This window comes from Colletotrichum siamense, assembly GCF_013390195.1.
Source record: "Colletotrichum siamense strain Cg363 chromosome Unknown KSG_Cg363_contig07, whole genome shotgun sequence".
Classification (NCBI taxonomy): Eukaryota; Fungi; Ascomycota; class Sordariomycetes; order Glomerellales; family Glomerellaceae; genus Colletotrichum; species Colletotrichum siamense.
Window position 1 is genome coordinate 2,457,621 of NW_023501020.1, and position 17,840 is coordinate 2,475,460.

A 17,840-nucleotide genomic window follows, 5' to 3' on the forward strand; every position below is an offset into this window, starting at 1 on the left:
GGGAAAAAGAAAATGCCGCTTGGAATGAGTTGTAGCCTCTTAAATTATTTGCATATGCCTCCATGATATTCCCAAACACCAGCGTCCTGTTCGGCGCCGCAAAACACTTTTACTACACACCTCACTCGCCAACTGTCTACTCACTGTCATCCTCCATGACATCGTCCTCTTCATCCTCATCCTCATCCATGTCATCGGCATCCTCGCCATCTTCACCGTCCATGAGCTCGTCACCGTACTCTTCCTCGGAATCATCACCCTCGGCATTGGCAGCGAGAGCCTCCTTCTCCTCCTCCTTGCGCTTCTTCTCATCCTCTTTTCTCGCTTCTTCCAGAGCCTTGGCCTTCTGATCGCGCATCTTGCGCTGCACGACGACGTATGCACCGAGTGGCGTCTTCTCCCAGTCAAAGTCGCGGAGGAAGGCATCCACCTGAGCGCGGTCCTTGGGTGCGAATTCGACCTTTGACCGCTTCTCCTCGATGAACTTGGCGTTGGCCTCCAACTTCTGCACCAAGAGAACGATCATGGAGATGACCTTGTTGTTCTTGTTGCCCGTGCTGATCTTACGCGCCTGCTTAACCCAGCGCTTCAGCTGAATAATGACAGGCAGGGAGAACTCGGGGAAGGCAACGTTCTTCGCCCAGATGGTGAAATACTCGCTGAAAAGCTCAACGAGCTGCTCTCCAACGCCATCCTGGTAGACTCTTGTGCGGTGGTAGGACTTGGGCGCCTTGTAAGCGAGGTTGAAGTCGAGCGGCTTGATGGATGACGCCTTGGGGAAACGCTTCATGTCAGCCGAGTCGAGGACCTCGAGGAGCGCGGAGGCGAGGGGAATGTAAGTGTCTGTTGCGCGAGACAGGCGCAAAATGGAGCGAACCAGGTGGAAACGTTGGGGGAAGAACGTAGAGGAGGGGACGAGGCGCATGGCACCCATAGTCACCTGCACGAGGGGGTAAATCAAGAGCTTCAACTGGCCCTCCTTGCCCGCTTCCGCCTCCTTCAGGGGACTGCAGTGCTCGGCAAGTACACATGACCAGAAGTCGAGCGAGTGGGTATATTGCCAGTTGTAGATGATCTTGTGCGAGTTCTTCTCCTTCTTCACGATGCTGTTTCGCAAATGGATGGCCAGTTGGCGGATGAAAGTGAAGGCCGTCGTGTAGCCGACATTTTGGTCGATGCCCCAAAGTTCTGCGGCAGAGTTCTTCATCAGGTTGATGCCCTGAATGGTGTTGATGTTTGTTGCTCTGGATCCTGACACAAGTCCCTGGTAAACCGCCTTAAGAACGGTCTCACGAACGCCCTTGTCTCCAATGACTACCAGTTTTCTCAGAACGAGGAAAGCAGTAATCTTTGTGGGTTCCGAGCTTGCCGGTCTGGCCCAGTAGTTGACTACCGTCTTGATAAGGACCTTGAGGAGCTTTCGGAAGGAAAGCAGGTAGGGCACGAGCGGCTCTAATGATCCGAGGGTAAGCTTGAGGGTGGCGTCGTCGGACAGTGTGCCGAGTAGGTGGATGATGGATGCAGTGAACGTCTTGATCATGATCGAGAGAGTGTGGAACTTCTTGGAGTCGGTAGGCACGTAGATCTTGCCAGAGGCAGACTCCTTGATGGGAAGGTGGTGGGAAACGACAGCGGGAATCTGCTTCAGGGCGACGATCAAGACGTCGTGGAACACCTCAGGGCTGTTGATGCTGTATCTTTGCGCTGCTGCGGAGCTCTCCTCGGCGTCGTCCTCATTGAGATGGGCAGCGCAGCGGAACGCCAGCACGATCTGTCTCGCAGCGCGCAAGCTCTGCTTCTCCAAGATCAACTTCTTCCACTTGGCGACCATCTCGCGTGTGAGCTCGTTGTCGAGCAGGACCTCCTCTTCGGCCTCCTTCTTGGCCTTCTTCCGCTTCTTCTTCGGTTGCTCGTCATCGGACTGGTCGCTGCCGGCACTGAGCTCGTCGATCTCGGCCATGTCGGCGTTCTCGTCGAAGTCGAGGGCTTCGGGGTCGTTCTCCTTCAGGAACTTATAGAACTCGGGGTCGTCGGTAGCGAGCTTGTCCATAGCCGCCTGCGTCATGCCGAGGTTCTCGTCGTCCGCATCGTCGTCGTCTTGGGCATCGTCCTCGCTGTCGCTGCCAACGGGTTGGTCCTCGACAGAAAATTCGGAGCCGCTGCCTGCGTCCGAGTCCTCGTCGTCTCCCTCCGGCGCATCGCGCTTCCGCTTGCCAGTCTGCTTCTTGCCCTTCTTCTTGTCGATGATGTCCTCGAAGCCGCCCTGGAAAAAGTCGTCGACGCTCATGGCGCTCACGGTAGCATCCTTCTGGTTGCCCTTTGGCTTTTTCGCCGCAGGGTCGCCCTTGAAGAACTCTTCATCCTTGGGCCGCTTCGACTGCTTCTTGGCCTTGACCTGCGCGCGCTGCTTGATCTTCGCAGTCTCCTTCCTCTTGTCGAGGACACCCTTCAGGTGCTTCTTCTCGAATTTCTTCGTGGCCTTGAGGTTCTTCTTGGAGGAACCCATGGTGAACGGTTCGGACGGGGCCGGTCAATTGGGATCCTGCTATTGGGGAGTGGTGGGAGAGGAAGGAAGCGGCTGCAGGGACCGTGGAACAGGAACTTCAATGGCAGAACGCTCAGCAAAATTTTTGGAGGAGCTTATCTTATCGTCGAGTCCCGCTAAGCCATCTATGGCCTTAGCGCCACAAGCTGCCCCACGTCCAACGCTGAGGCTCCTGCTGCGGAATGGAACCTGGACACCCTTGTCTGACTTTGTCTTGGAGGTGGTGTGCCTGGCCACTGCGACAATCACTGCAGCTCAACAGCTCCCGCGAAGCTGTGCCTGACGACCGCCGATCGACCATGAAGCCGGCGACGATTCGAACCCAGCCGCAAAGATGATGCCCCGGCAGTCCTATGCGCCTACGCCGCATAGCTATATCCCGAATACGACCTTGTCAGCAACAATCAATCTCGATGAGGTACCGTCCCCGTTCTCTTGTTCTTCCACCGCCCAGCGAGCGACCATGTCATCTGCCCCGCCCCCCGCAGCGCAACGCAGCCGTGCTAACATGACGATGCCTCGCAACAGGAGGTGAAGCTGGCCGACACCCGCGCCGAGCGCGACCTGCAGGATTCGCTCGCCGAGATCTTCAGCATCATCGTCACCCTCGACGAGCTCGAAAAGGCATTCCTGAAGGACGCCATCCCCGAGGCCGACTACACCGAGATCTGCGAGCGCTCTCTGAAGCAATACAAGTCCATCTTGGCCGACGAAACCGTCGCGAAGGCCTTTGGAGGCCTGGAGGAGTTCAAGGCGGAATGGGACGTACGTACCATTTCAAACAACAAGCCACCGCTCTTGACAACCCCAATGCTAACAATGTGATTCTACCAGCTCGAGGTCCCCCGCGCAACGGAGCGCATCCGCGTCGGCATGCCCTCAACAACCGTAAACGCCTCCTCCAGCGCCGCCCCGGCTCCCGCTGCCGCAGGTAACACCAGTGGCGCCTTGATTTTGGAGGCCACTCAGGAATTCATCACCTTCCTCGACGCCGTCAAGCTAGGCCTCCTCTCCAAGGACCAGCTGCACCCCCTGCTCTCCGACGTCATCCAGTCCGTCAACAAGGTCACAGACCGCGACTTTGACAGCAGGGGCAAGATTGTACAGTGGCTCATCACTTTGAACCAGATGAAGGCTACAGATGAGTTGAGCGAGCAGCAGGCCCGTGAGCTGGAAATGGACATCCAGCAAGCCTACCAAGGATTCAAGAGCACTCTCACTTGATGACCTTTTCCGAGTTTCGAGAGGGGTGATAGTTCTTCTCTTTGCAAGTAGATACCATTGTAGAGCAATCATGCATGTGCCTTTTCAGCTCCAACCGTTGCGCTGCCCAGTGACTTTACTTTTGATGCCATGCTAACAAACAACGAACCCAAACGCCGACGTCTACACCAAAAACGTCCAGAAGCTGGGATACACAAACTCGTTCTCGAATATCCTCCTCACCTGCTCCAGCACGAACCTCTCCACCTTGCCCACGTTCTTGAGGCTCTGTTTCCCGCCATCCCTCAACCCAATCTCGCTCTCGACCTGGATCTCCTGCAACAGCCCGCCAAACCTCTTCCCGGGCTCCGTGGGCCCCGCCTCGTCCACACCAACCGCAGTCGCAGCGTCCTCGGGGTTCAAGAAGCAAAAGTGCACCCTCTTACGGATATGCGCCATCACGCCGATTCCATCAAACGTAAGACCCGTCACGCTCAGCTGCACGGGAATCCCCACAAAGCTGGGCATCGGGTAGTCGAGCAGGATCTCGGCCGTCAGCCGCAGCCGCACGTCGCCCGCGTACCGGATCCTGAAGACGGCCTGCAAATCCTCCGGCCTGGGCTCCCGGAACCGCGGCGCGTTCTCGTCCTGTTCCTCGTCTTCTTCCTCCTGAATCGGCGCAGAATCGGCAGGGACGTGCGTATCCCTTGTCGGCGGCCGCGACGCCCCGGCGGATGTGGGTGCCAACGTCGACACGCTCGCCTTCTCCCGCAGGTCTTGCAGCTGCTGCTGCTGGGCAAACGCCGCTGGGTTGAAGTCGCTGGGTGATATCGAGCTCAACGAGGCATGACGGCTGTGGCTCGGCGAGTAGCCATTGAGCAGCGGCGAGCTCACGGGCGACACGACGGCTGAGGTGTCCAGCCTGTTACCCATGTGCGCGCCAGCTACCGCCGCGAGAGGCGTCTGCGTGCCGGACCACCCCGTCCCAAGATGGGACTGAAAATAGTGCAAATTCGACGTCCCGCCCAGAATCCCCGGCGTTGACACCCCCAAGAACGGGCTCGGAAAGTCGCCAGACTGGCCGCGGAGCGGATGCGTTCTCAGTCTCGGCGGCACCGAGATATCCTCCATCTGCGTTTTCCTCTCAGCCGCCCTCAGCTCGCTGGGCATCTGCTGCGGTGTCGGCGGCGTTGGCTCGGGGACGTCCTCATCTTCTTCCTCGTCGTCCTCGATGTCTGGGTTCTCTTCGTAGAAATCCGGCAGAGGGTCCGTGATGTCCTTGAGCTCCAGCTCGGGCGCGATGGCGCCGAATTCAAAGTCGTGTACCTTTACGGATTTGATGAAGCGCGGCAGTGGAACCGCCTGGAACTTTGTGTGGATGAAGTCGCGGATCCGGAGGGCCAGAGCCTCGCCATCGGGGCCCGTGGTGAGCGTCTCCCAGTTTAGATCTATCGACATCAGAGGTGTGCCGTGCCGTTTTTTGTGTGGTAAGCAAATTTGGAATGTTTGCGACTTTGTAGAACCAGGCTCACGAAGTGAAATGAATCGACGTTGTTTGGGTTGAACAGGGTTTGAGCTTTCTACCTAGGCTAGGTACATGCCAGGGTGCCTTGCTAACGCCACTGAAAGCGTTTAGTGACCTGTGCAGCAGCTCAGCGGCCCTAAATGGTGCCTGTGAATCAAGAGAACCACCCTACTACATCCACCTGAGAATTACACGGTTTGTTCCACATCACGTCAATTCAGGAAATGCACCACCTCATGCCGAGACTATTCGTGTAAAGATACCTTGGGGTCATTGATGTCATTACTGGGTATCTGAATTTCAAGGCCGTATATCATCAACGCCATGTCAGCTCCTCCCTTGCTACAGCACACCATCCCATGCTAACATTGGTCTCCATGTTCTCCTTATTGCTTTCCATGTTCAAGTAAACGCCTCCAATGCAGTAATCCGTTGCGACTTTGCGAATGACGAGACTCTTATAAAAGATCGTTAAAGACTGGGATCGAAGCAGCCAACTCACTCAAGCTTGACATCAGATTCAAAACGCGGCCTCATGGTGTTGGCCATCTGAGGCGCGCCAAATTGATGCCAGCAGTTTGGAGCCTGAAGAATGTATCTATGTGATACGTTAGTTTATATGATGGCAACAATAACTAGAAGAGACGTACCTAGCCATAGCCTCTCGGAAGCGAGACTTGTACTCCTTTGGGCTGGTGACTGTCGGGCGATTTCTGCCCCCACCCGCGAACCCACGGTCCTTGATCCAACTTTCGAGTTTCTTGTCCCATGTATACGTACGAATGCAATCGATGATGCCGACGACTAGCTCTCTCTTAGCCTCGTCGACTGCAATCATCAACGAATAGTCCATAACGTTCTGGCGTGCAAGGAACAGAGTGTCATTCCAGACCTGGACTGTTAGCAGGGCTTTGCAACAAAAATGGGTTTGAACTTACCGATGCTCTTAGGAGTTTCTTGGAATGCTCTCGCGCAAACAAGGGGGACTCGTATATGAATTCTACCATGTTTTCGTCCAAAAGGACTTCGTTCTGTTCGCCTGTAGACTGAATCTTTCGGTTTCGCATGGAGCCTTTCAGATCGAAAAGACGAGTTGGGCCGCGATCGTAAAACAAATTTTCCATGAGCAGCAGATCCAGCTTGATCTCGATACCTGTGACAGGGTTCTTGATGATGAGTTGAAAAAATCCCAGCATCTTTGCGATCACGGAGGGTAGATCGTGGAAGAGAGCCTCTGCCATGATGCCGAAGTAAGCTGGCGCGAATCTGAGGAAGGCGGATGTCTCAATGGGAGACAGCCCCTTCAGCACGAGGCGGTCGTCGAGAGTCTTGAGAAATACCGACTTGGTCTTGCCTCCCTTCGAGTCCCACTTCAGGCAACGAGAGAGGGATTCGACGATGCGATCCGCAACACCACACTTTCTACGCAATGCGTCGAACTGCTCCGCGTAGAAGATCTTGCAGAGCATTGTTGCGGACCCTTCCTTGAATTGGTATTTGAGATGGGTTCCCGTGGCCCTGAGTAGGCTCTTCTCCAACTCGCCCTCTTCCATGACGAATTCACCGCCAGTGTCCGACATGCCTGATGACTTGCCATCCATGTTAGAAGCCTCGTAGTCTCTCTGGATTGCGATACGTTCTTGTCGACGAATATCGGCCAATTTAGTGCGGTAGTCATCTGAGCTTAGAGCGAACGCAATGACAGAACTTGGTTCGTCCTCTCTTACAATGACATCGGAGTCTAGGAAAATATGATCGCTTGCGTTGACTGGATAATCAAGCTGAGGCCAACCGCTTGCCGATCTTTCAGCCCAGAAATTCGTAAGCATCTTCATGAGACTGGTCTTCTGGTGTTTTGGCAGTTCGAGAGGGATTTCCGTGCTTGGCTCCAGGGAGTCGGCTAATTCTTTGACATCGGGCAGCAAGTCGTCTAGAATTGACTGTTCAGTATCACTCTGCCCTTCGTCATCAGAACCACCGTGACTGGCCGTGACAGTTGCAGTATCGTCGGTTTCGCCACCCACGTGTTGCTCTTCCGACGGAGGGGCGACTTCTGGCGCAGGTTGTGCCTCTTCGGCCGGTGGTTCAGGTGTCGGCTCAGTGTGGACCGTGTTGGGTGCTGGAGTAACAGGTGCCGTCTTAGGCTCAAGAATCTTGATGTCGTTATTGTGATCAGTTGTCGAAGGCCCAGGCTCCTGGACAGCATTGTCGATGTTGTGGTAGACTTCGACAATGGCCTTAGTTGCAGACCGTGGCAATCCCGCACGAGGTTGAGTCCCCTTCGCCAGACGTTTGCGACGATCTTCGCGTTGCCTCTCCTTCTCGAACTCGCGGCTCAATTGTTCAAAGTGTCGGGCAATTCTAGACACCTGTGACGACACATGTGAATCCTTCTTCTTGGTAATCAGCCGAGGAATCGAAGAGGGACCAGCTTTCCTATGGCTTTTCATTCCCAATGTGAGGCGGTCGAACGGCTTCTTGTCTATCTTGAAAGACGATTCGGTTGCGGTATCACTGACATCCTTCGGCACTATTGACTTCGCAAAGCTTGGCTGGGATCTTGGCAGTGTCGAGGCAGGTTGTGAAAGAGTTCTAAGCATCGGGTTCCTGCGGGCGACAACTCGCTCTGGGTTCGGTTTCGGCGGTGCCTCGACCGGCTCCTCCGTTGATGGCGTTCCGGCGCCCATGGCTTGTTGCTCACGACGAATCTGCTCAACCTTTTCAGACAGAGATATTCCAGTCGAAACAGTCGTGAGCGGGGGCCTGGACCCGGGAGAGGTCGGTTCTGCCGTGCTGGGAGATCCTGATATTTGTTCGCTCTCTTCGGTTATAGCGATAGAGAAGGGCGGTTTGACGATGGGCGACCCAGGTGTGGCAAGGTCGAGAGGTTCTACCCGCTCCAGCACAACTTCTGCAGGTGTGCTAATCTTGCTGTCTTCGGACGTAGACTCCTCAGTGGCAATCTCTTTGTCCTTCTGCTCCATTTGCTCCCCTGCCTCTGGCACAGCAGCAGGAGCAGAAGTCGTGACTGAATCGATCTCAGGCTGCTTTTCTGCCAGCGACTCCTGTTCTTGCTCCTTCGTCTCCTCTGCTCCTTGCTCTTCGGCTTTTGCTGCATCTGTGTTTCCATCACCACTGGGTTCACTCGCATCCGTAGGCTGTGTCGAAGCCTTCTCATCAACATCCGAGAACGTCTGAGAGGGAGGCTCTCCAGTATCAACGGTCGATGCCGTGCCGTCAGTGGAAGGCAGCGATTCTCGAGACTCGTTGTCCGTGAAAATCTTCTTGAGTTGAATCATTGTCAGCTGCCGCAAATCCTTGTCAGGAAGGAAATCGATCTCGAATTTGGAGAATGCAGCATCCCAGTCGCCAGCTTTTTCCAGCATCTCCCTGACGATTGCGTTGAAGGGAATAACCTCGTAGTACTTGGAGTTAACGTAGGTCTCCTGAAGTCGGCGGATCAAAGCTATCTGGTCCTCCTGTGCTTTCTTGGCCAGCCTGTCGACTTCTGCCTTACAAGCATCTGCTTTCTCAGGGAGAACACTGTCGATGCGAATGCTCTTGATCCGAAGTTTGACGGAGTTGACGAAGCGCACCCATCTTTCTTCGATTTTATTAAAAATCTCGTTCTTGAGCTTCAAGTCATTCTCGACCTTCCATGTGATCCGAGCTCTGGGTACAATGATCTCGAGGAGATCAATGGGATCGTAGTGAATTCTGATCCACGTATCACGGTGCTGAAAGTAGCGGATGTGATCTCGATGATGGTCGTGGGCACAGCCCGTCTGATCGTGAAGTCGCAGCCCCCTACTCCAAAAGAGAAGCTCAAGATACTTTCCGAAGGAGTATTTCCAGGTGCTGTCCGACATGGCCATTTCTGGAGAGTCCTTTTTGCAAATCTTGCAGTAGCTCCACATGGATATACCGTCTACTAATCGGCGCTGTTTGGGAGCCGCTGGCTCAACGAAGATGGTGACACGTGACTCATCATGCACGTATGTACGGTGATGTTCAGTCATCTTCCGGTCACAGCCATTTGCTGTACATATTGAATCCTTGTTGAGGCAGAGATCTTCAATGTACTGGCCCAAAGTGCAGTCAGGGTCCATGCTTCCGCTGTCATCGACATGCTCGTCATAGAATCCGATCGCGATCAACCCAGGTTCCGAGCATGGGATCTTGGTCTCTGTGCATATTTCCGAGTACAGCACAACAATGTTCTGATGCGAGTAAGGATCGAAGAGATCCAGGTTGCCCTGAATATAGTTCTCCCACTGTCTTGTCTGAGTCTGATAGTTGTAAAGCGCCTTGTCATACTCAGCGTCGTGGACGGCGTGGAGTACTTCCATGATCTGCCGCGGGGCCTGCTGTCCAATCGCGTGGACCATCTCGGGCTTGATCAGTTGGAACTTTTGCGACTTGGACTTTTCGGCATCTGTCTGTTCCTCTATAACGTCCTGATCTCTCAATCGTTTCAGGTAAACCAGACGTCGTTCTTGCTCGCGAGCTTTCATGAGCAGATAAGGCTGTGCAAATTTAACAAATGGTGAAGCAGAAAGAATCTTCGTCTCATATCTAGCAACCATGTCGCTGTAGTACGTTGGCATCGGCACGTCTTCGGGCACTTGAGATTCGGGGGACGTAGGCGGGACGTGAGATGCGTGCAAGGACACAAGAGGGGGCCTCTCTTCCACGGGTGGCTCCTCAGTCTGTTCGGTTGACACGGTGCCTTCGGCGGTGACCATTGAAGTACCGTTGCTCGTCTGAGAAGGCAGCTCGGGGGTCGACGTACTGACAACTGCAGCATCCTGCTTGGCGCTCTCAACGGACGCGCTTAGAGATCGCGGAGCATCCTCCGGAGGTTGACGAAGGGATGATGCCAATGAAGATGCTTCATCGATCTCAGCGGGCAGTTGGATATACTCATCTCGCATCAAGCATGTTTCCAGCTTCAAGTTGTAGACGACGTAGACCATGAACTCCGTGATCTTCTTCATCTTTGACAAGACTTCAGTAGAGTCCCCACGGAGGGCGATGGTGCAGCCAAGCTTCTCGGAGCAGCCCGACAAAAATATGTATGTTTTCTTCTTGCCCGGATAGCTCTTGTTGACGTAGGTTTTGACCTCGAAGCCGCCAGACCTTCCAACCTGGACCTGCAAGGCGAGCATGTCGAGCGAAGAAATGATGTCTGTTTCCGCACACCGCGAAACGGCTTCAATCACTGACGGTTTCACGTTGTACGCAACCGCGATATTAGCCTCAGAAAGATACTGTAAAGCAACGCCAGAAACAGATTTTTCGCAGAGCAGTAGCTGAGGGCGCAGATTGATGATGCGATTGACGACGATTCGCAAGAACTCCTTTTCTTGTTCGATGACTGGTTGGAGGCTCATGAAATGCTGTTGGTGCCTCTGGTATTCGATAGGGAACGACACGATGACAATACGTGGGTTGATGATGCGTCGAGGCATGCTCTTCAGGGCGAGGTTCTTGGTGAAGATAACGCCGGAGACGTAGCTGGTGTCGCCTGGCTTGCCCCCCGGAATCTTCTTGAGTTTGACGTAATGGCGGATGTCCATATCGTCGCCAGCCCTAATGTCGGGCGTAACGTCATCCGTACATTGAAGCAAGATCGGAACTAGAGCCCTTTCCCAAGCGGGTACGTTGGGGATTCCTGAATCTTCGAGCAACTGATGTAGGAGTTTCTTCACATGGAGCATGCTCGACGGGTTCAGCTCCACCTGCGGCTGCTTGTCATCTTGCATGGAGTCGCTCCTGGTCAGCTTAGTAGCTTCTATGGCGGGATTCTCGATAGTGAAGACATTTTCGTTAGATGCCGAGGGTCCTTTGAATATTCCAGATTTCGGACGTGGAGACCGCATTTGATGGCTCACATTGCTGAGATTGCGTCTCCTTGCTGGCCGACCATGGCCAATGAGGCTACCGGAGCCGGCGTTGTCATCCATTCCTCGACTCGTGAAACTCAAGCCACTGACACTTTTTTCTCCTCGGCCGAGCCTGTGTCTCCTGCCCGCGCTCAAGAATGGCCCAAAACTGGACTTTTCGTGATCGTAACTTGACGGCTGCAGATCAGCACTTGACATTGTAGCAAATATGCTCATCTGCTCGTCACCACTGGACTCGTCTGACATGTAGGCAGCCAACTCTGGGTCGATGATATTGTCATCATGAAATGCCGGGTACTTTGGTTTCTTGGTCATTTCATCGGTAATGCCTTTGCGGAAGGGGGCGCTGTTAACATCTGGCGCTGGCATTGGTTTAAAGCGTGCTAGGAAGTTATTGTGATGTTTTGAATGATGGCGCTTGTGACCTGACGACTGCGGACGGTTCGCGGAGGTCAGAGATCTGAGTGAGCGAGACGAGCTCGGACGACTTAGTTGCGGCGCATCAATCTCAAGAATGGCAGAGTTCCTGTTCGAGTCGTTGATTCGTCTGGTGGCAGGAATGGCCATCATTGGGGTCTGAACAGATCTGGCGTCATTCAAGCCCTCCATCTTGTCCGCAAAACTGGGCTCTTCAACCTCAGCTTCGGCTTGCGTGACCTTGGGGGTCGCCTTGGTTTGTCGGAAAATAGCCGGCAGAAACGAGTCATCACCAGAGTCTTCAGAGCCGCTTCCTTCGTAAAGCCGCTGGTTGATGACTTTCAGACATGTTTTGCATACTCGCAGAGTGCCAGTCATTCCAAACTTTGAGGCCGGAATGATGGAAGTGCACTTGGAGTCGAAGATGCAGCCACAAGTTCTGCAATGGTGTTTCCGCCTGAATGCCGAGAACGGCTGGCCACAGATGAAGCACTCTTTGCACGTTTCGTCCGCCATCCAGAATTCCTTGCTCAGCACTTGTCGCCGCATACGATCGAGCCTGGCATTGACTTGCTCTGGCGCGCCCTCATTAGTTGTTGTCCCAGGAATTCGGAGTACCCCAGTCCTTCCATGCTTCGGTTGAGAGTCGTGAGCGAAAGAGTCATGATACACTGAATCGTGTGCCGAGGTGCTGATTGGGCTTGGCTCCGCGGTGACATGCTCCATAGACGATGATCTTGAAGGCGCATACCCAGGCGATCTTGAGCGGCTGATTCGATCAATAACCGCCGGTCGCTTAGGCGCGATAAGCATTGATGCAGCCGAAGACACTGGTGATCGAGGGTCCGTCGTTTGCAACTTAGGTAGCGGCGGAGCGTTGGCCTTGATAGGGCTCAGAGGCTTTTCAGCAGGTCCATCAACGCCTACCAGCCGGGAGCTTGCATGGCTTCGATCTATGGCGGCGGTTGGCTTGGGCTCGAGAACGTCAAACTTATGGGAGCTGTCGGAGCCTATGACAAGTGGCCGAGGATCAGGCTTGCTGATGCTGCGCCTGCCAGATGACCGACTAGGACCGTCTTCTGCAAGTGGAAGGCTTCTTGTCGCCGTGGCGGGCGCGACCTCCGGGTTGATAGCCGTGACTGCTGACGCTTTGGCAACACTGGGCATACTTTGTCGGCTCGAGGTGCTTGACTTGGATGCTGTCATGGCAGATATGGAGGTAGCCTTGGAGGACTGAGGGGGCTGAGACTGGCTATCCGACATGGCGGTATTTACTCCCGAAGAGGTGGTCGCCGTCATGGGCCCATCATTAGAGTTGAAAGAAGAGCTCGTAACAGCACTCTCGACGCGAGCAAGGGAGGCTGCCGGAGTCTTGGTCGAGGTGACCGTGCTAGTGCTACGCTTCGACGCCGCGTCGAAACTGTCGGCATCATCCGTATCCTGTGTCCTTGCTCCAACGGCACCGACGGCCTCTTTCAGGCGACTATACAGACCACTGAGCCCGTTCTGAACCAGCTCGCCAGTCAGCGCCTTGGTTTCCGTCGCGGGGAGGGAGGCGGGAGGCGGAGCGAAATCGTTGAAGGTTGTCAGAGAGTCGGACTGGCTCGCTGACGTATGTATCCGGTTGAGAGTATGGGCCAGCTGGTCTTTATCGGCCTGCGAGGCGGTAGATATTGAGTTGATGGAGTCATGGCGGCTCCTAAAGCCCGGGGGCGCCGAGAGGACCGCGGGAGAGTTCGCTTTCGGGGTGGTGTTGCTGGCCATCTTGCGCAGAGGCAGAGATAGAACAGCTAGGCTATGAAGGATTCGTGGGGGTCGCTACGACATCGGAGGCAGTGTATGCGTAGCCGGACCTCAGAGTGACATAACGGCGGAGAGAAAATGCGGTGTCGTGAGATGCTTCCAACGCCAGTCCTTCTCCTCGTCATCCAGTCCTGCCCGGGTCGTACAGTGTGTATTCGCAATGCGCCGGATGAAAGAGACGCGTTCGGCGGCGGGGGGGCCGGTTGAAGAAGGCTCTCGTGTTCGTGGTATTTATGCGAAGGTAAGTATCGGATCGTCTCGACAGGGTCGGTGGTCTCGGGCGAGATCAAGGGTCCAAGGAGGGGCGCGGGTGACGAGGAGGAGAAACGACGTGGCGAAGGTGTAGGTCAGGCTCTAGATAGTTGTGTAGGTAGGGCGATGAAGGAGAAAAGGGTGTGGTGTGTCGTCTAAGGTAGGTATGTATGCCTAGCACGCTTAGGTAGTCTGCAGTGGGAGCTAATGTCTTCAAGTCGGCACCGGGTTCTTTTTAGAGACGGACCATCCGTGAGCCAGCAAGCACTACCCCGTCAAGGTCTAGGCCCGGGTGGCCCAGCGGCTGCCAAGTTGGTGGAATCGTCAAACGGGGATGACGAAGCTGGTGGTGGTGGTGGTGGTGCAGTGGGCAGTTGGCAGTTGGTAAGTCCAAGATACAAGGTCTGCGTTGTACAGCCGGGCTTACCAAGAGTGATGCCTTGAAATGGTTGGCTTTGGGGATGTTTGGGGGGCATTCGTAGGACGGATCAAGAGCCGTTGCAGCGGTAGTAGCAGTGCATGTGGATGTACCCGGTACCCGTTCCGACACTTGCCCAGCGGCCAGTGCGACCCACCTCTACAAGGTACGTACTCTGCCTCTGCCTCTGGAAATGCGCACCTTTGATCCAGATGCCGTGGTATCTTGACTGTCTTCCCTCAGAAACCAGAGCTCGGACCAAGTCCTACCTACCTAATCAGTGATGCCCCACGTCCCCAAGTCGGGCGGGCTGTCAGCCAGGACCCCGCAGTGCCAGGCATGTCGCTATGTGACCTCAGGTAGGTGCACGCTGGAGGGGACTTTAAGGGTTGACACCAAAAAACGCGTTTCCGGCGCGTCACCTCCAGCAAGCTTCCCACCCGCCCAGCTCTTCAAGTCCCGTCGTCCACGGGGTAACGACTTGAAGTGACACCTCTCTGGGCCACCTCGGGTTGAGGCTTGGATTGGTGACTTTAACTTCTGACCAGACCCATCCGTTTCCAGCTCAGGTTCCCGAAGTCAACAAGTTTCCCATTTGTTGACCTTCCTCTCGATCATTTCCAACACCCTTACCAACATCAACCCAGGCACTTGCGACAAAGTGAGGCGATCTACACTTGCAGTACAGATGCCACTCGGCACAGTTTTTTTTCTCCCACCGACATAGATCACATCCATTGTCACAATGACTGGTCTGGGAGGCAGTCCGGGCTCTTCCGCGCCCCAGTCCTTCAAAGCACTTCTGAGTGAAGGTAACACCATCAGCCGGAACCTTGCAAAGGTGCCCAAGGACCAGCAACAGCTCCTTGACAGACCTGACTCCTGGTTCACATCTCACAAAGACACCAATGGACCACCTAACCTCCCTGCCGGGGTCCTTGAAAGCCTCAGAGAATTCCACGCAGCCCGTACCCTTCCACCCCCGGCACAGAAGCCAAGAGCACCTGTCTCGAGTGTGCCTTCCCCGACGGGAAACGCAAGACCAGCTGTTGTTCACAACTTCTCTGACCATGGACAGTCTTCTTCGTCTTCTTCTTCTTCTCCTCCAGGAACCCCGGTCTCCTGGCCTTCATCTCCAGAACGCCCTCGACATTCGGCCAACCAACCTGCATCTCCGACCCTTTCCATCAAGTCTCAAATCGGAATCGAAAGTCAGCTTCCTGCCACAGCAGCAACGGCAAACCTCCCAAGCAGTCCTCCCCAGTTTTCATCACCAAGCATACCTACCCCCAAACGCTTTGATCCACCGGCCAACTTTCCTCAGCCAACTTTGAAGCGCCGCCGTGTTGAAGAATTCCCATCCAGCAGCGGCGGGTTCGAAGACGAACTGGAGACAGCCATTCCGAACGCACTTTTCCAAGCAACGCCGCCCATCAATCGAATCGCAGCCCACCTTTTGACGAGGTCTGAAGCTGCCACTAGCCCCCCGTGCGGACAAGGAAGCATGGTTCCATCAAGTTATAATGACGGGCGAATGACTTTCAAATCATCGACTCCTAAGGAGAGGCGAAACATGAAACTTATTACCTTCGATTCCTCCCCTGGGGAATCCACTGCTGATCGCCCGCTCGAAGCAACGCCAGATGATTTGCCTACGATTCCTCTTTCTCAGCCCCGAGAGAATCGTGTACCGGTATCATCAGGCCCCTGCATCGCCTCGACATACGCAGCCGACTCCCACCAGTCTGCTCAAGCGCCCCAAGTTGTTCACGATAGCCCGGGTGCTCCCAGAACTCTCGCCCGCGTTCCAGGAGCTGAGAATTTCTTGGCTTCACAAGCAGGACCTTCGGGTTCGAAGTCAGGCACGGGTCTCCCGGAGGCCACAATTGCAGACGAGCAGAGGGCAACAATTGCAGAGGAACGGGATCCCATGATGATAGAAGATGCTGAAGAGGAGACTATTGGCATGAAAAAGCCAGTGCTACGCGTGAGTATGGACGATCCCGTACGTTGGAAGAAGGCAGATGACAAACGGGAACTCATCCAGTGGTTGAATGACAATTGGGTGGAGTCCGACTGGCTTCCGCCGCTTTTGCAGGAGTATCGATCCACTCTTTCCTTCAGCAGTCTCAAGACCTTGCAGAATATCACCAAGCTAGCCATTGATGGAGGAGTTGATCTTTTGAGTCTATGGGCTGAACCCGACGGCTGTCTTTACCGCACAATCTCGAGGCAAACCAATGGAAAGCTCTCCTTTCCTGAAGATCTGAATCACGAAGCTCTTGAGCCTTTGGCGAAGGCTTCACGACTGGCAAGAGAGAGAAGAGCTGCGCAAACCGCCAACCCCACTGCGCTACAACGCCAATTAACTGACGAGCCTTCTGCAGTCGCAGCTCCCGTCAGAGACGAAGCGGCTGTGGAGAACGCAGAAAACGACTCAGCGAAATCAGGCAACGTGTTGCTGCCGTTGCATGCTCCTAGAGAGGAAACCTTGGAATGCTTCTCGCAGCAACCCGCAAAGGCTTTCCAGAACGCATACCCGTCTTTCACAGGGAGTGTTGCCGATTTTGTCAGGGCGTGCATTGTGGTCAAGGGACTTCAGCGCAAGCATCAGCTTCCCAAATGGCTGTACGATGACTTCATCCGGGCATTCGTGGACGATTACACTTCATATATGGATGAAGTAGATAAGTCGTCCTCTATTGCAAAGCCAATGTCAGCCATAAGATGGTACGTGGCCAATGTTGATCGGCCCGTCTATCAGAAAGAAGTGGTAACGGCCGAGAATCTGGATCGAATCTTCGAGATCTACTCCGAAGAGGTTGGAGAAGCCAAGAAATGGCTCCTGGATGGAATTTCGTCTTCGCCAATTGTTCTTGAAACGCCGCAGAGGCCGGCCGCGAATGTCACGATGCCGAGCAAGCACGCTTCACCGACGTTGCCAGTAGCCAGTATGCGGAAGGATGACACGAAGCATCCGCCCAGCGCCTCTGGCACTACGGTCCCCCGCTCGCCTGCTGAAGGTTTGCGTTCGCCTAGGGAGGTGCAAGCTGCATCAGAGGTCGTTCAGGCTCCCATAATTGGAGAGCAGACCAACGATGAAGCCTCTCTATCCGAACCGAAACTGGACCCCAGCCGACAAGACAAAGGCAAACAACGAATGGCAGCCGAGGAACCTCCGCGTCGTGTCTCTCCAATCACACCAACGCTGCGACGTCAAAAGTCACCTACTTCAGATAATGATGATCTGGTTTTCGTTTCGAGCCACCCGCGATCTCGCCCTACATCAGTCCAAGCGGCCGGTCCAGAGAAGATTATCAAGCATGAGAGCCCAACGGTCCATCGTACTTCCCCTCTTGATCGGTCTACTCCACAGAAGGTCCCCGCCATCGACCAAGCGAATGGGACCTTGTCAGAGAGACGGCGGACTGGAACCGTTGCAGAGACGCCACCGCCAGCACCGAAGACCGCGGCCGCCCTTCCTGGAAACAAAGTGACATCGGGAGCGGGGAAGACTGCCGTGCGTCGAACTCTACCCGCTTCATTCGATTTCGGCCCTCCTTCGCGTCCTGCGGTTAGCAGCCCGGCACGGAGTACCCTCTCCGCTTCTACCCAAGACGCACGAGTCAAGAAGCCGAAGAAAACGGAGAAGGAAAAACAGGAGGCGTACAGAAGAAAGATCGCGAAGCTTTTCAAGCAGGGACGTCTTCCTGGATCCACTCCTGCGCCTAAAGGCGGGGATGCTTAAGCTGTCCGCGGAGGGTGTTCCAG

General features: G+C 54.8%; 5 protein-coding genes across 5 annotated transcripts; 2 read left to right on the plus strand and 3 right to left on the minus strand.

The window, feature by feature from the left end:
* Positions 1–136: 136 nt before the first annotated feature.
* Positions 137–2,506, minus strand: CGCS363_v010972 (putative NOC2 family protein; the record flags this gene model as incomplete). The annotated part of the gene is made up of 1 exon (XM_036642821.1): positions 137–2,506. The coding sequence occupies one exon, from the start codon at positions 2,504–2,506 to the stop codon at positions 137–139; it is 2,370 nt and encodes a 789-aa protein (XP_036491967.1).
* A 373-nt stretch (positions 2,507–2,879) lies between these two features.
* VPS28 (Vacuolar protein sorting-associated protein 28) lies at positions 2,880–3,769 on the plus strand (the record flags this gene model as incomplete). The annotated part of the gene is made up of 3 exons (XM_036642822.1): positions 2,880–2,963; positions 3,074–3,310; positions 3,380–3,769. 3 exons carry the CDS (start codon positions 2,880–2,882, stop codon positions 3,767–3,769), a joined length of 711 nt encoding a protein of 236 aa, XP_036491966.1.
* A 162-nt stretch (positions 3,770–3,931) lies between these two features.
* Positions 3,932–5,206, minus strand: MDM12 (Mitochondrial distribution and morphology protein 12; the record flags this gene model as incomplete). Its single annotated transcript, XM_036642823.1, has 1 exon — positions 3,932–5,206. One exon carries the CDS (start codon positions 5,204–5,206, stop codon positions 3,932–3,934), a length of 1,275 nt encoding a protein of 424 aa, XP_036491973.1.
* Positions 5,207–5,771: 565 nt separating this feature from the next.
* Positions 5,772–13,360, minus strand: FAB1 (1-phosphatidylinositol 3-phosphate 5-kinase FAB1; the record flags this gene model as incomplete). Its single annotated transcript, XM_036642824.1, has 3 exons — positions 5,772–5,871; positions 5,924–6,165; positions 6,212–13,360. The coding sequence occupies 3 exons, from the start codon at positions 13,358–13,360 to the stop codon at positions 5,772–5,774; spliced, it is 7,491 nt and encodes a 2,496-aa protein (XP_036491972.1).
* A 1,454-nt stretch (positions 13,361–14,814) lies between these two features.
* Positions 14,815–17,817, plus strand: CGCS363_v010976 (uncharacterized protein; the record flags this gene model as incomplete). The annotated part of the gene is made up of 1 exon (XM_036642825.1): positions 14,815–17,817. The coding sequence occupies one exon, from the start codon at positions 14,815–14,817 to the stop codon at positions 17,815–17,817; it is 3,003 nt and encodes a 1,000-aa protein (XP_036491971.1).
* Positions 17,818–17,840: the final 23 nt, after the last annotated feature.